General features: G+C 45.8%; 1 protein-coding gene across 1 annotated transcript in view; it reads left to right on the forward strand.

Moving 5' to 3' along the window:
• pik3c2b (phosphatidylinositol-4-phosphate 3-kinase, catalytic subunit type 2 beta) overlaps positions 1–24526 on the forward strand; it is a 105861-nt gene that overhangs the window by 11956 nt on the left and 69379 nt on the right. The window contains exon 2 of the mRNA XM_041782556.1: positions 20617–21567. Coding sequence (XP_041638490.1) covers positions 20713–21567 — 855 coding nt within the window. The 5' untranslated portion in view covers positions 20617–20712. The remainder of the gene's footprint in view (positions 1–20616; positions 21568–24526) is intronic.

Consider the following 24526-nt stretch of genomic DNA (forward strand, 5'->3'; position numbering starts at 1 on the left):
GACCGGCACACACCAACACAAACCGGTACAGACCGCCACAGACCAGCACAGACCACCACGGACCCGCACAGACTGACACAGACAGACACAGACCGGCACAGACCAACACAGACCAGCACAGATCAACACATACAACACAGACCAACACAGACCAGCACAGACCAGCACAGACCAACACAGACCAGCACAGACCAACACAGACCAGCACAGACCGGCAACGATCACCACAGACAAGCACAGACTGGCAACGATCACCACAGACAAGCACAGACCGGCACATACTAACACAGACCAGTACAGACCGCCACAGACCAGCACAGACCAACACAGACAAGCACAGACCAACACAGACCGGCATAGACCAACACAGACCAGCACAGACCAACACGGACAAGCACAGACCAACACAGACCGGCACAGACCAACACAGATCGGCACAGACCAACAGACGAGCACAGACCAACACAGACCAGCACAGACCAACACAGACTGGCACATACCAGCACAGACCAGCACAGACCAACACAGACAAGCACATACCAACACAGACCAACACAGACCAGCACAGACCAACACAGACCGGCATAGACCAACACAGACCAGCACAGACCAACACAGACAAGCACAGACCAACACAGACCGGCACAGACCAACACAGACCGGCACAGACCAACAGACGAGCACAGACCAACACAGACCAGCACAGACCAACACAGACTGGCACATACCAGCACAGACCAACACAGACCGGCATAGACCAACACAGACCAGCACATACCAACACAGACCGGCACAGACCAGCACAGACCAACACAGACCGGCACAGACCGGCACAGACCAACACAGACCAGCACAGACCGGCACATACCAGCACAGACAGGCACAGACCAACACAGACCAGCACAGACCAACACAGACTGGCACAGACCGGCACATACCAACACAAACTGGTACAGACCACCACAGACCGCCACAGACCAGCACAGACCAACACGGACCCGCACAGACTGACACAGACCAACACAGACCAGCACAGACCAACACAGACCAGCACAGACCAACACAGACCAGCACAGACCGGCAAAGACCACCACAGACAAGCACAGACCGGCACATACTAACACAGACCATTACAGACCGCCACAGACCAGCACAGACCAACACAGACAAGCACAGACCAACACAGACCGGCATAGACCAACACAGACCAGCACAGACCAACACAGACCACCACAGACCAACACAGACCAACAGACAAGCACAAACCAACACAGACCGGCACAGACCAACACAGACCAGCACAGACCAACACATACAACACAGACCAACACAGACCGGCACAGACCAACACAGACAAGCACAGACCGGCACATACCAACACAGACCGCCACAGACCGGCACATACCAACACAGACCGCCACAGACCGGCACATACCAACACAGACCAGTACAGACCGCCACAGACCAACACAGACCAGCACAGACCAGCACAGACCAACACAGCCCAACACAGACCGGCACAGACCAACACAGACCAACACAGACCGGCACAAACCAACACAGACGGGCACAGACCAACACAGACAGGCACAAACTGGCACAGATCAGCACAGACCAACAAAGACCAGCACAGACCAACACAGACCGGCATAGACCAACACAGACCAGCACAGACCAACACAGACCACCACAGACCAACACAGACCAACAGACAAGCACAAACCAACACAGACCGGCACAGACCAACACAGACCAGCATATACCAACACATACAACACAGACCAACACAGACTGGCACATACCAGCACAGACCAAAGCAGACCAGCACAGAACAACACAGACAAGCACAGACCAGCACAGACCGGCACATACCAACACAGACCGCCACAGACCGGCACATACCAACACAGACCAGTACAGACCGCCACAGACCAACACAGACCAACACAGACCAGCACAGACCAACACAGACCAACACAGACCAGCACAGACCAACACAGACGGGCACAGACCAACACAGACAGGCACAAACTGGCACAGATCAGCACAGACCAACAAAGACCGGCACAGACCGGCACAGACCAATGGCAGGAGATAACTGTCTGTGATCAGCGGTGCAGATTCCCTTGGACAAAATCAGTCCTGCTGGACTCTCCTTTGTTTTCATTTTCCGAGAGAAGATGTTGGCCTCTGCTCTACCAGAAGAAGTATCAGAACACTGGTGCTGGCATCATCTCTAGCTGATGGCGTCTATGTCACAGTGATGCAGTCGTTTATGAAGAAGGAGGCCTGACCAAGCACTGACAGAGACATGAACTTTCAGCAGTAATCATCCAGATTAAATTGAAATATTTCACTGATGTGCAGTGAACCTTAATGGAAGTTCGAATTTCTGAATGAAAGTACAGACAAAGGTGAGCTTCTCTCTGATATCCTAACTTTTTTCAGATGTACCTGTTAGGGATAGAACTGTCACCATGGCGGTACCTGTTAGGGATAGAACTGTCACCATGGCGATACCTGTTAGGGATAGAACTGTCACCATGGCAGTACCTGTTAGGGATAGAACTGTCACCATGGCGGTACCTGTTAGGGAAAGAACTGTCCCCATGGCAGTACCTTTTAGAGATAGAACTGTCACCATGGCGGTACCTGTTAGGGATAGAACTGTCACCATGGCGGTACCTGTTAGGGATAGAACTGTCACCATGGCGGTACACGTTAGGGATAGAACTGTCACCATGGCGGTACCTGTTAGGGGTTGAACTGTCACCATGGTGGTACCTGTTAGGGATAGAACTGTCACCATGGCGGTACCTGTTAGGGGTTGAACTGTCACCGTGGCGGTAACTGTTAGGGGTTGAACTGTCACTATGGCGGTAACTGTTAGGGATAGAACTGTCACCATGGCGGTACCTGTTAGGGATAGAACTGTCACCATGGCGGTACCTGTTAGGGATAGAACTGTCACCATGGCGGTACCTGTTAGGGAAAGAACTGTCCCCATGGCAGTACCTTTTAGAGATAGAACTGTCACCATGGCGGTACCTGTTAGGGGTTGAACTGTCACCATGGTGGTACCTGTTAGGGATAGAACTGTCACCATGGCGGTACCTGTTAGGGGTTGAACTGTCACCATGGCGGTAACTGTTAGGGGTTGAACTGTCACTATGGCGGTAACTGTTAGGGGTAGAACTGTCACCATGGCGGTACCTGTTAGGGGTAGAACTGTCACCATGGTGGTACCTGTTAGGGATAGAACTAACACCATGGAGGTACCTGTTAGGGGTAGAACTGTCACCATGGCGGTAACTGTTAGGGGTAGAACTGTCACCATGGCGGAACCTGTTAGGGGTTGAACTGTCATCATGTCATCTAACCCATGGTTTGGAAATCAGAACTGGAGAGAGAGCAGAATCTTCAGGCCATTATGAATGGAGATATATTTATGATATATATTTTTTTTAAACATTTACACTGTTGTCAAAGTTCAGTCATGACAACGAACAAGCCAGGATTCAAGTCCTAGTGTAGGCCACGTTTCATTTTGGCTTCAGTGTTTTGTGTGGGCTGATTTAAAACAGACCACGTAGGCCGTGACTCAGACCCCCCTACACTAAATCCATGAGCGGCTGCTCCATCTGTAACATCCTGTAGTCCATCTGTAACATCCTGTAGTCCATCTCTGACATCCTGTAGTCCATCTCTGACATCCTGTTGTCCATCCCTGACATCCTGTAGTCCATCTGTAACATCCTGCAGTCCATCTCTGACATCCTGTAGTCCATCTGTGACATCCTGTAGTCCATCTGTGACATCCTTTAGTCCATCTCTGACATCCTGTAGTCCATCTCTGACATCCTGTAGTCCATCTCTGACATCCTCTAGTCCATCTGTAACATCCTGTTGTTCATCTCTGACATCCTGTAGTCCATCTCTGACATCCCTTAGTCCATCTCTGACATCCTGTAGTCCATCTGTAACATCCTGTAGTCCATCTCTGACATCCTGTAGTCCATCTGTAACATCCTGTAGTCCATCTCTGACATCCTGTAGTCCATCTCTGACATCCTGTAGTCCATCTGTAACATCCTGTTGTTCATCTCTGACATCCTGTAGTCCATCTCTAACATCCTGTAGTCCATCTCTGACATCCTGTAGTCCATCTCTGACATCCTGTAGTCCATCTGTAACATCCTGTAGTCCATCTCTGACATCCTGTAGTCCATCTGTAACATCCTGTAGTCCATCTCTAACATCCCTTAGTCCATCTCTGACATCCTGTAGTCCATCTGTAACATCCTGTAGTCCATCTCTGACATCCTGTAGTCCATCTGTAACATCCTGTAATCCATCTCTAACATCCTGTAGTCCATCTCTGACATCCTGTAGTCCATCTGTAACATCCTGTAGTTCATCTCTGACATCCTGTAGTCCATTTCTAACAACCTGTAGTCAATCTCTGACATCCTGTAGTCCATCCCTGACATCCTGTAGTCCATCTGTAACATCCTGTAATCCGTCTGTAACATCCTGTAGTCCATATCTGACATCCTGTAGTCCATCTGTAACATCCTGTAATCCATCTGTAACATCCTGTAGTCCATCTCTGACATCCTGTAGTCCATCTCTGACATCCTTTAGTCCATCTCTGACATCCCTTAGTCCATCTCTGACATCCTGTAGTCCATCTGTAACATCCTGTAGTCCATCTCTGACATCCTGTAGTCCATCTCTGACATCCTGTAGTCCATCTCTGACATCCTTTAGTCCATCTCTAACATCCCTTAGTCCATCTCTGACATCCCTTAGTCCATCTCTGACATTCTGTAGTCCATCTCTGACATCCTGTTGTCCATCTCTGACATCCTGTAGTCCATCTCTGACATCCTTTAGTCCATCTCTAACATCCCTTAGTCCATCTCTGACATCCTGTAGTCCATCTCTGACATCCTGTAGTCCATCTCTGACATCCTGTAGTCCATCTCTGACATCCTGTAGTCCATCTCTGACATCCTGTAGTCCATCTGTAACATCCTGTAGTCCATCTCTAACATACCGTGTTCTTCAGATCTCCAGGTGTCTCCAGATTCAGCTGGACTGCAGAGCTCTTCCTGTGTCAGAGAACCATCTCTGCTTCTTATCTTTGCTCCAGTCTACATCAGCAGAACTCTCCACAATCTTAAACACAGCTGTCAGATGGAGGAGTGCATTGTGGGTAATGTAAAGGCCAGCTTTGGAGAGGAATGTCTGCAAAAATAAAGGAAATGTTTCTGGCTCTGAGAGCAGCTGTGTTTCTGCAGGTGTGTGTGAAGTAGAGTTTAAGTATTTCACTTTTATTCAGAAGATTTGTATTTTAAAGCTGATTCTAGTAACAGCAGAATAATATTTGTGGTTTCCACAGCAACAACAACCAAAGAGCTAGGCACCAATCACAGGCACTTTCTGGTTTTCAGTTATCTAAAGTTGCAAGGAGATTCTGCTTTGTGTCTAAATATCAGTAAAACTCAGGCTTTATTTTTTGCTGAAGTGTTGCCAATGGTAAATCCAGCAAGTTCATTTTGTCTTCTTATTCTGAATAATGTTCTTTTTTTCAGACAATTTATTGTAGATGTTTTTACCTTAAACTGTCTGAAAAAAAGAAACCCACGTAGATTGTTGCCAATGGTTTTGTGTAATAAATACAGATTGCTTTCAGTATCTCTACTAAGCCTGTTTTATTTGAACTAGATGTTTTAAATGCTTTATTTTTGAGCTTTTATGCCTTGATTTTGTGGAACGAGTCAGAAACTAGAGAGCCCCGTCAGTGATTCTGTGTTCTGATTTGAGCTAAATCTGGATTGGTCCGTCCACAGAGCAGGTAGAACCACGTCTCCTTTTTTAGTTTTGTCATGTTTTGATGCTGTAAATCTTTGAAAAGATTTAAGAAACATTTCGTATCTTAATATTAGGACAAAAGAAAAATGGACAGCCTCACTATCCCGTTACTATCTTCCTTCCAGCCAATAGAAACCTGACATCCTCCGTCTGTGACTGATGCTGGTGTAAATCTGTCTGTTGGTACCAGCTGTGTCAGTCAGCCCACACTGGTCCATGTGTGTCGGGGGAAGTGGGCCACAGCTGGTTTGTGGTTTCTATCAGGCTTTATTCTCTCTGTGGGGGACATATAATGACAGGGAGGGGGGTCTCGGCTCTGTCCCTCCCCCACCCCAGTCACCCACTTCCTCCCCTCCCCCATGTAGGTCGATGATGGCCCCCCAGGCTTTGAAATGGCGGCAGCTGAATCAGACGGCAGTCTGCCCACTCAGACAGATTACTCTTAAATATGCACCACAGAGGAGATTAATGTGTCTCAGATTAAAGCTCAGAGGGTTCAATAATTTCACAGGTTTGGTGTTTAAATGACGGAGGGGAGAGTAAAGGTTTGGAAGTACCTGTGTAGATGTGCTGCTGTGAACCAGGCTGAAACGGCGGCAACAAAATCCTTTATCTTCAAAAAGCATTGAAGTTTCTGTCAGACAGGTTCAGATTCTTACTCTAACCTTTAAATTCCACATACTCCATCTGTGCAGCGATCCACACTCACAGAGGAACCAGTCCACTCTTCTCCAGTGGAGACGTGCCCTGTCTGTTTCCAGAGGAGGCTGCGGCCACAAAGGTCAAAGTGTCATCCACATATACTCCTTTTCCATCAAAAGAACCAGGTGCTCGTTCAGTGCTAGTGCCAGTGCTTAGTTGGTTCTAATCACGTTCTTCATAAGAAGCGGTTTGGTTTTCCATCGGCAAGGAGCCAAGTTGGAGCCACGTCCTTGCGTCACCTTAAAACGTCAGTACGTAACTGCATACGTAGCCTTTTACCCAAGGACGCTCACGCCATGTGGAAGTCAACAAAGCAACAATGGAGGAGCTCATCGTTGCAAGTGACGATCCTGGCTTTGCAAGCCTGCATAAAGATCCAGAGCCAAAAGTAAAACAACTGCTACAGGCTATCCATCTTCGTCAGAGTGACTGGGAGCGACAACTGCGTTTGAGAAGACGGGTAATTATCAAAGACGTTTTGATTCATAACAGTGAACGTGTTAGTGTTAGCCTTTGCTAGGCTTCTTAGCTTCGACTACGCTTGCATCAAGTACATAGCAGTGAAACAAACGCAATAAGTTGATGATGATGTCTTTGTTTATCGTTATAGATGGTCTTAAGGCTGACTGCGAGGAGGTGCCTCCTAAAAGAAATGACTGCAAGCTGGAGCTGAGCAAGAAAATGTCGATGACCTGCGGTGTACTCCATAATATTTGTGAGGAACATGGGGATAACTTCATAGGAGCTCCCAGGCACACATGTACACAGTCAGCCTCCTGTCCAACAGTAACCTGGGAATGGTAATCCAGAGGGGACTGACATTAGGGCAGCTTTGATGGAGTATTGTAACCATGCAGATCAGTGATTTTCTTTGTGTGTGGCTGAAGGCATGCTGTTCTATCCAAATAAACTGTCATGAGATGTACAGATGTTTGTATTTAAACAGTCCTCTCCATCATGCAGTTCACCTTTAGTTGATGCTGTAATTGATCCTCAAGGACGCATGGAAGTTACTGTGACATTCACATTTTTTGCTTTGTACCCAGCGCTGCTGTTTGACTTGTTTCAATGAATTGTCTGAGATGAGGAAATCACCATTGCATTCTTTACTGAAATGCCCCACTTTTATGTCAGCATAGCATGAACTTTTTACATTTTCCATAAATTTGTCGAAATCGACAATACAAATCAAATACTATATGTGCTATAGTAGGGCAGTTTGTCTGTCTAGCTTGGTATGAATAAAGAAAACTCACATGCTGCTGTTATGTTTGAAACTAAGATACTTTTTGCCTCTTTAAAACATTTTTCCATTCTCTCTTTGAACCACTTTTCCTGCTAGTTTTATCCCTTTGTTCCACTCTTGTATCCATTTTTGCCACTTTTAAACCTCTTTCCATTATTTTTTGCACCATTTTACCATCTATAACCCATTTTTTTACTTTGTGCCCCCTTTTTCCTCATTTACCTGTTTTTGCCACATTTTAACCTCATTTCCTGCATACTTTTGCCCCTTTGTGCCACTCCTAAGCACATTTTGCCACTCTCTAACCCCTTTTCATCCCTTACTCTGGGCATTTTTGCAACATTTCTGCCAGTTTTAACCCATTTTAAGAAGGTATTTAATAATAATGGCTGACAAGTAAATTTCTGTAAAAACAGATCAAATCAGATCATTCTAAAACTGTTTAAACAGTAATTGTTTTTGGGATGAATCAAACAGCTGCAGATATTTGTAGCCAAAGATACTCTTAAAACCAGAGCCTGATTTGGCCCTCGGGCCACCAGTTGATGATCAGAGCTGTAGATTACAGACCAAACATGAATCTCTTATCACACATAACTTTTTATTCACATAAAGTACACATTAACATAATTAGAAATAAACTTTTAACGACCAAATGATTCGGTCCCAGAGGGAGACGACACAGATGAGCTGCAGAATGGGACTGGCGATGCTGGTCGTGGTAACAGAGCCTCCAAATCCGCTGTGGACAACTCTGAAATGAGGAAGAAACGTTGATTACCACGTAGTTCAGTAATATAATTAAATGGGCCACTGTGTAACAATGAGGGAATTCTGAATACAGGTCAGGCATTGTTATTGTTTGTTAGCTTACTATCGGCTAACTGGCTAGCAAACGATAGCACGCACCACGTTAGCTGGCGTAACGTTCATAATATTAATGAGGGAATATTGTAGCAAGCGTATTCATTGTAGGTGAACAACAGCATGAAATAAAACTTACCAGGATCAGTAACGGTCTGCAGGACGGAGTACACTAGCATGGACTCCACCACGTCACGATTGTCACGATAACCCCGCCCCCCGCCCCCTGACGTAGTTGGTGCTTCGCTCTTGCCCAGCAAAGAGTTGGTGCCTGCTAAGCACTGGTTTTAGCACCTGGAGCCAGTGCTTTGTTGGTGGAAACAGAAAGAACCGATGCTAACCCAGGCTCTATCCTGGAACTAGCCCTAGCACCAGCTCGGTCGAAAAGGGGCAACAGAGCTGATCGACCCAAACAGGAAGAGGAACGCACAGAGCAGCTGGACAGTTTAAAAATAGACTTCTGACTGTAGATCTCATCACTGTATGATCAATATGTCAGTGTAAAAATAGACGTGGGTCCACCCCCTAACCCTAACCCTAACCCTAACCCTAACCCTAACCCTAACCCTAACCCTAACCTCTGCACACATTAACATCCATCAGCACTGCTTTCTAAGCCCTTTATTACTGTTTTTGATCACTATATTGTTTTATTCTGATTACTCAACCTGGTTGAGTAATGACTTGATTTACCTGTAACACAGCAGGGGGGCCTTGGAGGACAGGTAACAACCTGCAGCTGGAACAGACGCTGATGTGACGGACACCACAACTACAACAGAAGTCCTCAGTGAGCAGTTTGTCTGCAACTACTGGCATATAAAACCAGAAATGACCCGTTAAAGAGGGAGAGACTTCCTCACCACGGCATTTTAGAAGTCCGACACTCATTCCCTTCATGATTAGACTGACCGTGTATGATTTTAACCTGCAGTCTCACAGTCTGATGATCATTAAAAAGATGGTATTGTTTAGAAGCATGTGGTAAAAGTGTGGACAGTAGAGGCAGCAGAGCTGGAGGGCTGTCTGCTCTGGTTGTTCAAAGTTCAGGCCTCATTTCCTCCTGAAGCTCCAGGACGGGGTTTAAAGTCACACCTGGGGCCTCCATGTCTCTGTGAAAGCATTAGCAGAGGCAGACGGTGCTGATGAAGAGGTAGAGGAAGGCTGTCGACTGTTTCTGGGACGTACACTATATTGCCAAAAGTATTGGCTCACCTGCCTTAACTCTCATATGAACTTCAGTGCCATCCCATTCTTAATCCAGAGGGTTTAATCTGACGTGGGTCCACCCTCTGCAGCTATAACAGCTTAAGCTCTTCTGGGAAGGCTTTCCACAAGGTTTAGGAGTGTGTTTATGGGAATTTTTGACCATTCTTCCTGAGCACATTGGTGAGGTCACACACTGATGTTGGACCAGAAGGCCTGGCTCTCAGTCTCCGCTCTAATTCATCCCAAAGGTGTTCTGTGGGGTTGAGGTCAGGACTCTGTGCAGGCCAGTCCAGTTGATCCACACCAAACTCTCTCCTCCATGTCTTTATGGACCTTGCTTTGTGCACTGGTGCACAGTCATGTTGGAACAGGAAGGGGCCATCCCCAAACTGTTCCCACAAAGTTGGGAGCATGGAATTGTCCAGAATCTCTTGGTCTGCTGAAGCATTCAGAGTTCCTTTGACTGGAACTAAGGGGCCAAGCCCAGCTCCTGAAGAACAAGCCCACACCATAATCCCCCCTCCACCAAACTTTACACTTGGCACAATGCAGTCAGACAAGTACCGTTCTCCTGGCAACCCCCAAACCCAGACTGGTCCATCAGATTGCCAGATGGAGGAGCATGATTGGTCACTCCAGAGAAGGCGTCTCCACTGCTCTAGAGTCCAGTGGCGGCGTGCTTTACACCACTGCATCCCACGCTTTGCATTGACCTTGTTGATGTATGGCTTGGATGCAGCTGTTACCATGGTAACCCATCCATGAAGCTCTCTACCACTGTTCTTGAGCTAATCTGAAGGCCACATGAAGTTTGGAGGTCTGTAGCCATTGACTCTGCAGAAAGTTGGCGACCTCTGCGCACTATGACCTCACAGCATCCTCTGACCCCGCTCCGTCATTTTACGTGGCCTACCACTTGGTGGCTGAGTTGCTGTGGTTCCCAATGGCTTCCACTTTGTTCTAATACCACTGACAGTTGACTGTGGAATATTTAGGAGCCAGGAAATTTCACCACTGGACTTGTTGCACAGGTGGCATCCTATCACAGTACCACGCTGGAATTCACTGAGCTCCTGAGAGCGAGCCATTCTTTCACTAATGTTTGTAGAAACAGTCTGCATGCCTAGGTGATGATTTTATACACCTGTGGACATGGAAGTGACTGGAACACCTGATTTACATTATTTGGATGAGTGAGTGAATACTTTTGGCAAACATCTCCAAAAACCTGCCAGGAATGATTTTATGCCCCCCCCAATCATGGTAAACCCTAACATTCCCCCTTGAACCCAGCACTGGCTGCTCTGCCCTGATTGGCTGCTGTGTTTATGTGTATAGCAGCTCCTCTGCCCTGATTGGCTGCTGTGTTTATGTGTATAGCGGCTGCTCTGCCCTGATTGGCTGCTGTGTTTATGTGTTTAATGGCTGGTTGGGATGCTACATAAACCACAGTAGCACAGACTCGCAGCAGCAGCAGTGATGTGATGGCAAAATGACAGTCTTTGCAGAGAGGGGGACCAGCACAAAGCGCTCTCCTCTGCAGACTTTGTCATTACATGGGGGGGACTGTTATTCCTGACCCGGTCAGGTCTCAGCTGCTCTTTCCTCCTCACCGTGTCACTTCCTCCTGATTGTGTTTTTGTGTTTCCTTCCTTCCTCTCTCCTCGCTCAGGTTTATCGCCCAGATGGTGGTCCTCTGGTTCTCTGAGTTTCTGTAGGAGAGTTTGGACTGGGACGTCCCGTCAGCTGAACAAAGATGTTTCTGTTGAGCAGACGCTCTCTGCTGTCAGTGTGACAGAGCATGAAGAGGCTGCAGCCTTCTAGATATCAGGTCATTGTGGTTTCAGGCTCCATCTACTGTCAGGTGGTTCACACCTCCTCCAGGTGTACGGTTGCTGTCATGACCCCCAGGCTGGTCCTTTTGGAGGTCTCCATGCTGATTGGCCGTTGCAGCAAGAGTGATTTGCTTGAGTTCAGATGTTTCAGCTCTGGTGAATAAGTGAATAAAGCGCATTGAACGCCCACACTCAGCCTGAAATAAACAGCACCAGAGACCAGATACCCCCACCCTCACCTAGAGGGGTTAAAGCATCGGACGCTGCAAATGCATCCTGTTAAAATAACAATTTTAGACGTTTTTGTACACATCATCATCATCATTTAGACACAAGTCTCACTTAAAACTGTTTCATTCTAAACTGGACTTGGTCTTTTTAAATTATGGATGAAATAATGTTGAACTTGTTTGTTGTCTTTGCTAACTGGTCTAGAGCAGTCTGGTATTGACCTAAGAGGTTAGCTGAGCCTCTTTAACATGTAAACTTGATTTATGCTTTTATGGACACAGTGATATTGAGGACGTGGAGAAGAATGAGACGACCAGATGTAAACATGGAGGCTCAGATGTTAATAACCCTTATAACCCTAACCCCAAGCCTTGTTTATTACAGACTTCTAACAGCTCAGATAGAAACCAGCCATCCGAGTGTGACCAGGAGCCAGCCTGATAGGAGACGGCTCTGTAGCTAGCTCCCAATGACAGCCAGCTCCTTCCCTCTTTTTGTCCAGTTCAGTTTAATTCAGTTCTACAATGCCAAACTGGAACTAAAGACATCTCTTAATCCTGATCCCAATGGGTCAGAGTGAGTGGACAGAACCACAGGAAAGATCAGGATTTAATGGCCTAAACCGGGGCAAAGTGAACTAAAGTACACCATTTTGTGGAAACAATCGTCCAGGCCTGTTTAGTCCGGGCCTGTTTAGTCCATGCTTGTTGAGTCAGGGCTTGTTGAGTCTGGGCCTGTTTGGTCCGGGCTCCTTAAATCTGGGCTTGTTTTGTCTGGGCATCTTTAGTCCGAGATTCTTTGGTCTGGGGTTGTTTAGTCCGGGCCTATTTACTCCAGGCCCATTTATTCAGGGCCTGTGTAGTCCCGGCCTGTTTACTCCGAGCCTGTTTATTCGGGGCCTGTTTATTCTATGCCTATTTAGTCCGGGCCTGTTTATTTCAGGCCTGTTTAGTCAGGGCTTGTTTAGTCCAGCCTTGTTGAGTCAGAACTTGTTGAGTGCGGGCTTGTGTAGTTGGGGCTTGTTGAGTCCAGGCACGTTGAGTCCGGCTTGTTAAGTCTGGGCCTGTTTGGTCCTGGCTCCTTAAGTCCAGGCTCCTTTAGTCTGGGCATCTGTAGTCCGAGATTGTTTGGTCTGGGGTTGTTTAGTCCAGGCTTTGTTTCGTCTGGGCCAGTTGAGTCCGGGCTTGTTTAGTCCGGGACTGTTTAGTCCAGGCCTGTTTAGTCAGGGCCTGTTTAGTCTGGGCTTGTTTTGTCCGGGCTTGTTTAGTCCAGGCATGTTGAGTTCCGAGCTTGTTTGGTCCAGGCTTGTTTAGTCCAGGCTCTTAAGTCCGGGCTCCTTTAGTCTGGGCTCCTTTAGTCCGAGATTGTTTGGTCTCGGGTTGTTTAGTCTGAGCTTTGTTTAGTCCAGGCCCTTTTTAGTCCGGGCCTGTTTAGTCTGGGCTTGTTTTGTCTGGGCTTGTTTAGTCCGGGCTTGCTGAGTCTGGGCTTGTTTAATCTGGGCATGTTTAGTCTGGGCTTGTTTAGTACGGGCCTGTTTAGTCCAGGCTTGTTGAGTCCGGGCTTGTTGATTCTGGGCTCCTTTAGTCCGGGCTTGTTGAGTCTGGGCATGTTTAGTCCAGGCTTGTTTCGTCAGGACATGATGTGTCCGGGCATGGTTGGTCTGGGTATGTTAAATCCGGGCATGTTGAGTCCGGGCTTGTTAAGATCGGGCTTGTTGAGTCCAGGCTTGTCAAGTTTGGACTTGTCGAGTCTGGGCTTGTTGAGTCCGGGTTTGTTTAGTCAAGGCTCATTGAGTCCAGGCCTGTTTACTCTGGGCCTGTTTAGTCTGGGCACCTTGAGTCCTAGATTGTTTGGTCCTGGGTTGTTTGGTCTGGGGTTGTTAAGTTTGGACTTGTTAAGTTCGGGCTTGTCCAGTCCGTGCTTGTTGAGTCCGGCTTGTTCAACCCAGCTTGTTTTGTCTGGGCTTGTTTACGTCTGGGCATGTTGAGTCCGGGCTTGTTTAGCCCTGGCCTGTTTAATCTGGGCCTGTTTAGTCGGGGCTTGTTTAGCCTGAGCTTGTTGAGCCCGGGCTTATTTAGTGTGGGCTTGCTGACTCCGGGCTTGCTTAGTTGGGGTTTGCTGAGTCTGGATTTGTTGAGTCCAGGATTGTTGAGTCTAAGCTTGTTAAGTTTGGGCTTGTTAAAGGAGACATATTATGCAAAAATCACTTTTTCAGGCTTTTCTAACACAAATCTGTGCCCCTGGCCTGTCCACAATCCCCTCAAATACCAGAAAAATCCATTCCCTCTCCCCCTCTCTTTCTCCACCTTTCAGAAAATGTGTGCTGAAACAAGCTGTTCTCAGATTTAGCTCCTGGTGACCTCACCAGGAGCGTAAGGACCCGCCCCCAGGTTTGGTTGGCCCTCCCCTACTTGGAGGTAAATTCCGCCCTCGTCTGTTTATCCTCTCAGCTACCAGCTGAGATGCTGGATAGCTCAGTGGGTTATCCTGTAGTATATAGCTTGGGAGGTTGATGGTTCAAATCCCAGTCAAATTCTAAACTTTGGATAAAAGTGTCTGTAGTACCAGGAGTACTGCATCCATTTCCTGAGAGGGGTGTGGTCAGTGGCGGAGTCAGACAGCTAATTACCATTTAAAGCCACAGACACAGAAATGGCTCATTCTGAGAAGGGCTGAAATAGAGGGGTTTTAACCGACAACATTCCTAAACTGGAGTGTTTTTTCAGCAACAAACTTCACAGGCATGTTTTGGGGACCTCTGAGAACAATTTAAGCTTGTCTTAATAGGGTATAATATGTCTCCTTTAAGTTCGGGGTTGTCGTGTCCGTGCTTGTTCAGTCTGGGCATGTTTAGTCCAGGATCATTTAGTCCAGGCTCATTTAGTCCGGGCTGGTTTGGTGCGGGCTAAGTTAGTCCGGGCTCCTTTAGTCTGGGCTCCTTCAGTCCGAAAATCTTTGGTCTGTGGTTGTTTAGTCCGGCCTCGTTGAGTCCGGGCTTGTTCAGTCCGGGAGTGACGAGTCCGGGATTGTTTAGTCAGAGCTTGTTGAGTCTGGGCTTGTTTCATCCCGGCTTGTTTATTCTGGGATTGTTTAGTCCAGGCTTGTTTTGTCCTAGCTTGTTTCGTCCCGGCTTGTTTGGTCCAGGATTGTTTAGTCCAGGCTTGTTTAGTCGTAGCATGTTCAGTCTGGGCATGTTGAGTCCTAGCTTGTTGAGTCCGAGCTTGTTGAGTCCTAGCTTGTTGAGTCCGGGCCCCTTTAGTCCGGGCTCCTTTAGTCTGGGCTCACTCAGTCCAAGATTGTTTGGTCTGGGGTTGTTTGGTCTTTGATGTTTAGTCCGGGCTTTGTTTAGTCCGGACTTTGTTTAATCCCAGCATGTTGTGTCTGGCTTATTTGATCAGGGCCTGTTTAGTCTGGTCTCTTTTAGTCCAGCCTTGTTCAGTCTGGGCTTGTTGGGCTTGTTTAGTCTGGTCTCTTTTAGTCCAGCCTTGTTCAGTCTGGGCTTGTTGGGCTTGTTTAGTCTGGTCTCTTTTAGTCCAGCCTTGTTCAGTCTGGGCTTGTTGGGCTTGTTTAGTCTGGTCTCTTTTAGTCCAGCCTTGTTCAGTCTGGGCTTGTTGGGCTTGTTTAGTCTGGTCTCTTTTAGTCCAGCCTTGTTCAGTCTGGGCTTGTTGGGCTTGTTTAGTCTGGTCTCTTTTAGTCCAGCCTTGTTCAGTCTGGGCTTGTTGGGCTTGTTTAGTCTGGTCTCTTTTAGTCCAGCCTTGTTCAGTCTGGGCTTGTTGGGCTTGTTTAGTCTGGTCTCTTTTAGTCCAGCCTTGTTCAGTCTGGGCTTGTTGGGCTTGTTTAGTCTGGTCTCTTTTAGTCCAGCCTTGTTTAGTCTGGGCTTGTTGGGCTTGTTTAGTCTGGTCTCTTTTAGTCCAGCCTTGTTCAGTCTGGGCTTGTTGGGCTTGTTTAGTCTGGTCTCTTTTAGTCCAGCCTTGTTTAGTCTGGTCTCTTTTAGTCCAGCCTTGTTTAGTCTGGGCTTGTTGGGCTTGTTTAGTCTGGTCTCTTTTAGTCCAGCCTTGTTTAGTCTGGGCTTGTTGGGCTTGTTTAGTCTGGTCTCTTTTAGTCCAGCCTTGTTTAGTCTGGGCTTGTTGGGCTTGTTTAGTCTGGTCTCTTTTAGTCCAGCCTTGTTTAGTCTGGGCTTGTTGGGCCTGTTTAGTCTGGTCTCTTTTAGTCCAGCCTTGTTTAGTCTGGGCTTGTTGGGCCTGTTTAGTCTGGTCTCTTTTAGTCCAGCCTTGTTTAGTCTGGGCTTGTTGGGCTTGTTTAGTCTGGTCTCTTTTAGTCCAGCCTTGTTCAGTCTGGGCTTGTTGGGCCTGTTTAGTCTGGTCTCTTTTAGTCCAGCCTTGTTTAGTCTGGGCTTGTTGGGCTTGTTTAGTCTGGTCTCTTTTAGTCCAGCCTTGTTTAGTCTGGGCTTGTTGGGCTTGTTTAGTCTGGTCTCTTTTAGTCCAGCCTTGTTTAGTCTGGTCTCTTTTAGTCCAGCCTTGTTCAGTCTGGGCTTGTTGGGCTTGTTTAGTCTGGTCTCTTTTAGTCCAGCCTTGTTTAGTCTGGTCTCTTTTAGTCCAGCCTTGTTCAGTCTGGGCTTGTTGGGCTTGTTTAGTCTGGTCTCTTTTAGTCCAGCCTTGTTCAGTCTGGGCTTGTTGGGCTTGTTTAGTCTGGTCTCTTTTAGTCCAGCCTTGTTCAGTCTGGGCTTGTTGGGCTTGTTTAGTCTGGTCTCTTTTAGTCCAGCCTTGTTTAGTCTGGGCTTGTTGGGCTTGTTTAGTCTGGTCTCTTTTAGTCCAGCCTTGTTTAGTCTGGGCTTGTTGGGCCTGTTTAGTCTGGTCTCTTTTAGTCCAGCCTTGTTCAGTCTGGGCTTGTTGGGCTTGTTTAGTCTGGTCTCTTTTAGTCCAGCCTTGTTTAGTCTGGGCTTGTTGGGCCTGTTTAGTCTGGTCTCTTTTAGTCCAGCCTTGTTTAGTCTGGGCTTGTTGGGCTTGTTTAGTCTGGTCTCTTTTAGTCCAGCCTTGTTTAGTCTGGGCTTGTTGGGCTTGTTTAGTCTGGTCTCTTTTAGTCCAGCCTTGTTTAGTCTGGTCTCTTTTAGTCCAGCCTTGTTCAGTCTGGGCTTGTTGGGCTTGTTTAGTCTGGTCTCTTTTAGTCCAGCCTTGTTCAGTCTGGGCTTGTTGGGCTTGTTTAGTCTGGTCTCTTTTAGTCCAGCCTTGTTTAGTCTGGTCTCTTTTAGTCCAGCCTTGTTCAGTCTGGGCTTGTTGGGCTTGTTTAGTCTGGTCTCTTTTAGTCCAGCCTTGTTCAGTCTGGGCTTGTTGGGCTTGTTTAGTCTGGTCTCTTTTAGTCCAGCCTTGTTTAGTCTGGGCGTGTTGGGGGGGGTTAGTCTGGTCTCTTTTAGTCCAGCCTTGTTTAGTCTGGGCTTGTTGGGCCTGTTTAGTCTGGTCTCTTTTAGTCCAGCCTTGTTCAGTCTGGGCTTGTTGGGCCTGTTTAGTCTGGTCTCTTTTAGTCCAGCCTTGTTTAGTCTGGGCTTGTTGGGCCTGTTTAGTCTGGTCTCTTTTAGTCCAGCCTTGTTTAGTCTGGGCTTGTTGGGCTTGTTTAGTCTGGTCTCTTTTAGTCCAGCCTTGTTTAGTCTGGGCTTGTTGGGCCTGTTTAGTCTGGTCTCTTTTAGTCCAGCCTTGTTTAGTCTGGGCTTGTTGGGCTTGTTTAGTCTGGTCTCTTTTAGTCCAGCCTTGTTTAGTCTGGGCTTGTTGGGCTTGTTTAGTCTGGTCTCTTTTAGTCCAGCCTTGTTCAGTCTGGGCTTGTTGGGCCTGTTTAGTCTGGTCTCTTTTAGTCCAGCCTTGTTTAGTCTGGGCTTGTTGGGCTTGTTTAGTCTGGTCTCTTTTAGTCCAGCCTTGTTTAGTCTGGGCTTGTTGGGCCTGTTTAGTCTAGTCTATTTTAGTCCAGCCTTGTTTCGTCCGGGTTTGTTGAGTTGGAGCCTGTTCAGTCCGGGCTTTTTGAGTCCTGGCTTGTTTAGTCCTGGCTTGTTTAGTCCAGGCTTGTTTAGTCCAGGCTTGTTTAGTCCTGGCTTGTTTAGTCCAGGCTTGTTTAGTCCAGGCTTGTATAGTCCTGGCTCGTTTAGTCCAGGCTTGTTTAGTCCGGGCTTGTTTAGTCCAGGCTTGTTTAGTCCAGGCTTGTATAGTCCAGGCTTGTATAGTCCGGGCTTGTATAGTCCGGGTTTGTATAGTCCTGGCTTGTTTAGTCCAGGCTTGTTTAGTCCGGGCTTGTATAGTCCTGGCTTGTTTAGTCCAGGCTTGTTTAGTCCAGGCTTGTTTAGTCCGGGCTTGTTTAGTCCAGGCTTGTATAGTCCGGGCTTGTTTAGTCCGGCCTAGTGTAGTTGACGCTGGCGCTCAGTGATCTGTCTTCTTAGAACCAACAGCAGAAGGATGGGTGTGTTTATCCTGGGGCAGGGTTTCTGATCAGGGTGTGTGTGGCTGTCAGAACCAAAGGAGGAGTGTCCTCATTTACTCTTTTCCTTTTTTGTGATTCTGTGTGATGGATTAAAACAAACATGGGCAGTTTTCATATCTGGTCCACAGACTGACCTGTGCAGTGGTTCACATACCCAGAGGGCTGAACTCAGTAAAGTCTGTGGGAAACTCAGTGACTGGCAGATAGTTTCAATTCCTGCTGGTTCTGTGGGCCATGGGAGAGATGCTGCTGCTGCTGGACCTTCTAGAAAGCCCTGACACATACCATAAATAATATTCAATGTTTCCCCTAGGATGGAGTCGTAGCAGCGGAGGTGAAGCCCCCCCCCCCAAAAAAATGTGTCGTTAAAGATGCATAATTTTTCTTAACAAATGCAGAAATATTAATAGTAAGGGTTTTTATTTATTCTGTAGCATGTGCCTTTAAGAATTTCAAAGAAAAAAACAACTGATCTGTGTGGGTTTTTTTCAGTTTGAATGAAATTTCCATGTTGTGATCAGCAGGGTCACTGTATTTATCAAAATTCATCAGTAGTCAGAGATAATGCACTTTTACCAAAGTTAAAGATTCAGGGCTTTTGAGAAAACATAAGGGGCATAGACCCCACAAGCCCCCCCATGGCTCCACCTCTGACTGACTTATCCACCACACAGGATTTACACACCATATCAGCACAGAGTCAGAAACGTAGGGTTATAAACACATTAGGAAATAATTAATTACAGACATATTTCAAGAGCCCCTGCAGCAGTCTTTAAGGAGAATTATTCTGGTAGATCCACTAAAAGAACCTAGTCAGAGTGCTGAGTTGTGATCAGGTCTGAATATAATTTTTGTTTGCACTAAAACTGTTTAAGCTCGTAAACAAGGCCCAGTATAATTCCATAAATGTGTACAGAAGCTTTCACTCTCTTCATAGCGCTGCAGACATACAGCAGAGGGTCTCTGCTGCTCTGATGGCCTCATGACACACAGGAAGAGACTGGCACAGAGATACTGAACCAACAGTCTGTTATCTGAGGGGAAATCCTTTTTATCCATAGAAATTGGCCTCTTTTCATAAAGCGTTTAATTTACAGACAAGGACAGGGACAGAAGGGGGCAAACAGTGAAAATGAACTCTCTGTGGGAGCTGACTGAAGTACGCTGCGCTTTTTGGCACTCGCGAACAATGATCAAGAAAATAGTTCCACTACAGCTTAAAAAACAAAGAATGTGTACATGAAGTCTGTAAATCTGACATGACTCTCATTAATATAACCAGGGTTAATCAGTCCTCTGTCAGCTGTAGCTGATGTTTTTGGAGGTGATGCCTGATGAGGATGTGAGTGTTTGCTTTCTGTTTTCTGACTGTCATTCAGTCAGAAAACTTTGATTAGAGCAGTAAAAAAATGGATTTGTCAAGGACAGTGCTAAAGTGAATACAATGTTATAATTTCTTAAAATGAACGCAGCTTCTGTCATTCCGTGCGTTAGTGTCAGGTCAGACTGCAGGAGGAACTGGACGCGCATGTTGCAGTACAGGTGGGAGGGAGAGATGACACACACTGCTCAGGCAGGTGTTAATGACCAGGAAATCAGCAGGAATGGTCAGGTAGGATGTTAGCTGTCCGACGCAGGACTCTATCGCTATGTCCTGTCCGTTCAGTTCAGCGCTGTGTGAACGAGGAAAATGACGACTTTTTTAACGTCTTGCTGAGCTCCATGTGTGCGTGGGCCGAGGGCGTGTTCTCCTGCTTACTTCCGGGTAAACGGTTTTGCGCCGCGAGTGTCTGAAACTGTCACCTCTCCTTCCCGCTTTCTTTTGCGGTGAGAAGACTCACCTTACTCGAATTCTGATTGGCTCTGTGTTTTAGCTGACTAATCCAACCGACAAATGCAACCCGTATTAGTCAATCAGTGGCCGATAAGGACGTGAGGGATGAAATGCAGCGTCCTGTATTGACTCAATACAGGACGCTGCATTTAAATGCAGCAGCAGCGGTCAGATTGCATGTAGGGGAAACACTGATATGATTATTTAAAAAGTATTGGAACTAGCTCAGTGAGCTTTGATGAAAGATGAAACTATCTAGGATTAAATAAAACTGAAGTTTACGTTGAACGTTAAAAAGTCAAACTGAGTCAGGGCTGTAGGATTCGAGGTCTAACTGCTGTTTCTCCTCTCCTCAGCTGATCCTCTGCAGCTCCATGCGTCCTCTTTGGGTCTCCTCGCCATCCAGCTGAGCTCGTCCCTCCCTCCCGCTCCGTCTGTGCGGTGAAGCCATCATGTCGGCGGCTCAGACCCAGAAGGAGAACAGCGAGGCGGGCTGGGGCTGTCTGGAGGCTCTGGGTCTCAGTCAGAAGGAGCTGGTCCTGGCCGAGGCCCTGCAGATGGAGTACGACGCCCTCTCCAGACTCAAACAGGACAAGAGCGGCTCTGGGAGCAGCCAGAGCCCGGGGTCTAGAAGTCACAGCCAGACCCGCTCCAAGACCCCCAATCCCACCATCGAACGCCCCCGACCCATCCCAAGCCAGCCCATTCCGGCCTCCATAGAAGGAGGACTGCTGAGGGGCCTCTCTGGGTCAGACTCGTCCCTGAACCAGCCTGGAGGGTCCCAGTCTCCGCCCTCCATCCCAGCCCGGGCACTCCCTCCTCTGGCCGGCTTCATCAAAGACTCCCTGTACATCCTGGACAGTCCAGACAACACCAAGTTCAGGGACTGCTCAGGGTCCAGCCTGGGGGACTCATCAGGGTCAGGGTTTCTCTCTAAAGGCTTCCCCTCTCTTCCTGATGACATCCCCCCTGCCATCCCCCCCAGAAACCCCATCCCCCAACCATCAGGGTCAGAGAACCCCTTCCTGCCCGCCCGAGGGTCAACCACGCCGCGGGACGTGAACCTGTTCACGCCGGACGTGGATCAGCCAAAAGTGACCTCAGGAGAGCTCAACTATGACATCATCAACGACTCGCTGTCCAGACTCAACGGGAGCCGGCAGGGACCCCGAGGTCGGAGGGTCAACGGGGACCAACCAGGGAAACCAGTGGCTCGCAGTAAGACCCTCCCCCCTCAGGTCCCACCGAGGACTTACATCCCCGTTCCCAAGAGCAACAAGAACCAGCGGCGAGTTTCTGCAGACCCGGTAAGAACCACGAGGGCGTCAAAATCAGGATTTCCTGTTGGCCTATTGTTTTAGCAAAAGTTTCAGAAATCACTAAACTATTTTGTTTTGAAAACTTCACATTTTTTTCTTTTTTAAATTTCGAGCTTTTTTATACACTTTCAAGTGCTTTTGGAAAAATGTTCAACATTTGAAAAACAGTTCAGACATTTGATGAAAATAGCTTCTTCTTTTTGTTTATTTTGAAAATGATTTAAAAAATTATTTTTAGATAGTTTGTTGAAATTTCTAAAAACATTTGATGGAATAAAAAGAATACAAAGTTGCTGAATATTCTGAAGAAAGCTTTAAAATAATGGATAAAGGTTTTCTTTTTTTAAAAGAAAGATTTTCTAGGAATTTGATTTTTATACATTTTGATGAAATTTTCTCAGAAGTTCTGATAATTGCATGAGAAAAAAAATGAAACAAACAAGGTTTGAAGTTTTTTAATGAAAAATATAAGGATATTTTGAAGAATGTCTCTGAAAATGTTTTAAAATGTTTTAGGAAAATTTGTGAACATTTTTCAAAACATTTCCAAAAGGTCTGGATGAAAATTGTAAAAGGAAAAAATCTTTAATTCAAAAATACTTTAAAGATTTTTCTTTTTAATGAATGAGTTTCCATCTTTAGGGAGAAAATGTAAGGAAATTTTGTAATGAGTTTCTGAAAACTTTAAGGATATTTTCTGGAATATGTCACACAGGCTTTCTATTTTTTTACAATTTTTAGGAACATTTTTATACATTTCAATGAAAGTTCTAGAAAACTATTTGGTGGATATCTAAAAAGAAAAACATTTGACGAAATCCTTAGAGGAGCATTTTGAGGAAATTTATTTTGAAATTTTATGAAAACTATGAAAACTTCACCAAAAAAGGTTTGATTCTAGTTTAGCCCACAACTGATCAATCCTTTAAAAATCTTGAGTAAAAATTTCAGAAAGATAAAAATGTGGTGTCTAACCATCTAATCTCCACATTTCAATTTACTCCTGCTCATAAAAAACGTGAGTTTCCTCTGTTGACAGCTTAACAGCGTCTCTCTCGCTCTCTTTATTCTCTGGGTGTTGGGTTGCTGATTGGTCGACTGTTGGTTACTATGGTTACAGGAAGTGTGGGTTACTGTGGTCAAGCAGACGTGCTGTTGCTGTCCTCAGAGTTTGAGTTAAAAGAAATAAAGGAAACCTTAATAAAGGCTCTAAGTGGCTTCTTGGTAAAAATAAAACTGAAATAATTTTGTTATTTGACACAGATGGACCGCTTTGTAAATGTGCTTATAAATGTTTATAAATTAAAACAAATTCAATTCATCTAGATAGACCAGATGGTGGAACAAAAGACAAAAGAAGACCAGAACATCTATAAACATGAGAAAATCATACAAACCAAACCGTACATTCAAATCGTAACTCAGCAGAAAACAGAAAATAACGCTTTGATGCCCACGCTTCACCCTCTGGTTTCCAGTGAAGTTCCTGTTCACGTTCTATTCCAGTGAACATCTCAGTTCCTCTAACCTCTCTGTTTAAAGTGAAAGCAAACAGTCTGTCTGTAAACAGCAGAACCAGTCTGACCAGCTGAAACATGAAGCTGTGACCCTGATCAGGAGATTAACATTAAAACAACAATGACCCTGATCAGGAGATTAACATTAAAACAACAATGACCCTGATCAGGAGATTAACATTAAAACAACAATGACCCTGATCAGGAGATTAACATTAAAACAACAATGACCCTGATCAGGAGATTAACATTAAAACAACAATGACCCTGATCAGGAGATTAACATTAAAACAACAATGACCCTGATCAGGAGATTAACATTAAAACAACAATGACCCTGATCAGGAGATTAACATTATTAACAACAATGACCCTGATCAGGAGATTAACATTATTAACAATGACCTGATCAGGAGATTAAAATTATTAACAACAATGACCCTGATCAGGTGATTAACATTATTAACAACAATGACCCTGATCAGGAGATTAACATTATTAATAGCAATGACCCTGATCAGGAGATTAACATTATTAACAACAATGACCCTGATCAGGAGATTAACATTATTAACAACAATGACCCTGATCAGGAGATTAACATTAAAAAAACAATTACCCAGATCAGGAGATTAACATTATTAACACCAATGACCCTGATCAGGAGATTAACATTATTAACAACAATTACACTGATCAGGAGATTAACATTAAAACAACAATTACCCTGATCAGGAGATTAACATTAAAACAACAATGACCCTGATCAGGAGATTAACATTAAAACAACAATGACCCTGATCAGGAGATTAACATTATTAACAGCAATGACCCTGATCAGGAGATTAACATTATTAACAGCAATGACCCTGATCAGGAGATTAACATTATTAACAGCAATGACCCTGATCAGGAGATAACATTAAAACAACAATGACCCTGATCAGGAGATTAACATTAAAACAACAATGACCCTGATCAGGAGATTAACATTAAAACAACAATGACCCTGATCAGGAGATTAAAATTAAAACAACAATGACCCCGATCAGGAGATTAACATTAAAACAACAATGACCCTGATCAGGAGATTAACATTAAAACAACAATGACCCCGATCAGGAGATTAACATTAAAACAACAATGACCCTGATCAGGAGATTAACATTAAAACAACAATGACCCTGATCAGGAGATTAACATTAAAACAACAATGACCCTGATCAGGAGATTAACATTAAAACAACAATGACCCTGATCAGGAGATTAACATTAAAACAACAATGACCCTGATCAGGAGATTAACATTATTAACAACAATGACCCTGATCAGGAGATTAACATTATTAACAACAATGACCCTGATCAGGAGATTAACATTATTAACAACAATGACCCTGATCAGGAGATTAACATTATTAATAGCAATG

Source organism: Cheilinus undulatus, linkage group 3, assembly GCF_018320785.1.
Source record: "Cheilinus undulatus linkage group 3, ASM1832078v1, whole genome shotgun sequence".
Taxonomy (NCBI): Eukaryota; Metazoa; Chordata; class Actinopteri; order Labriformes; family Labridae; genus Cheilinus; species Cheilinus undulatus.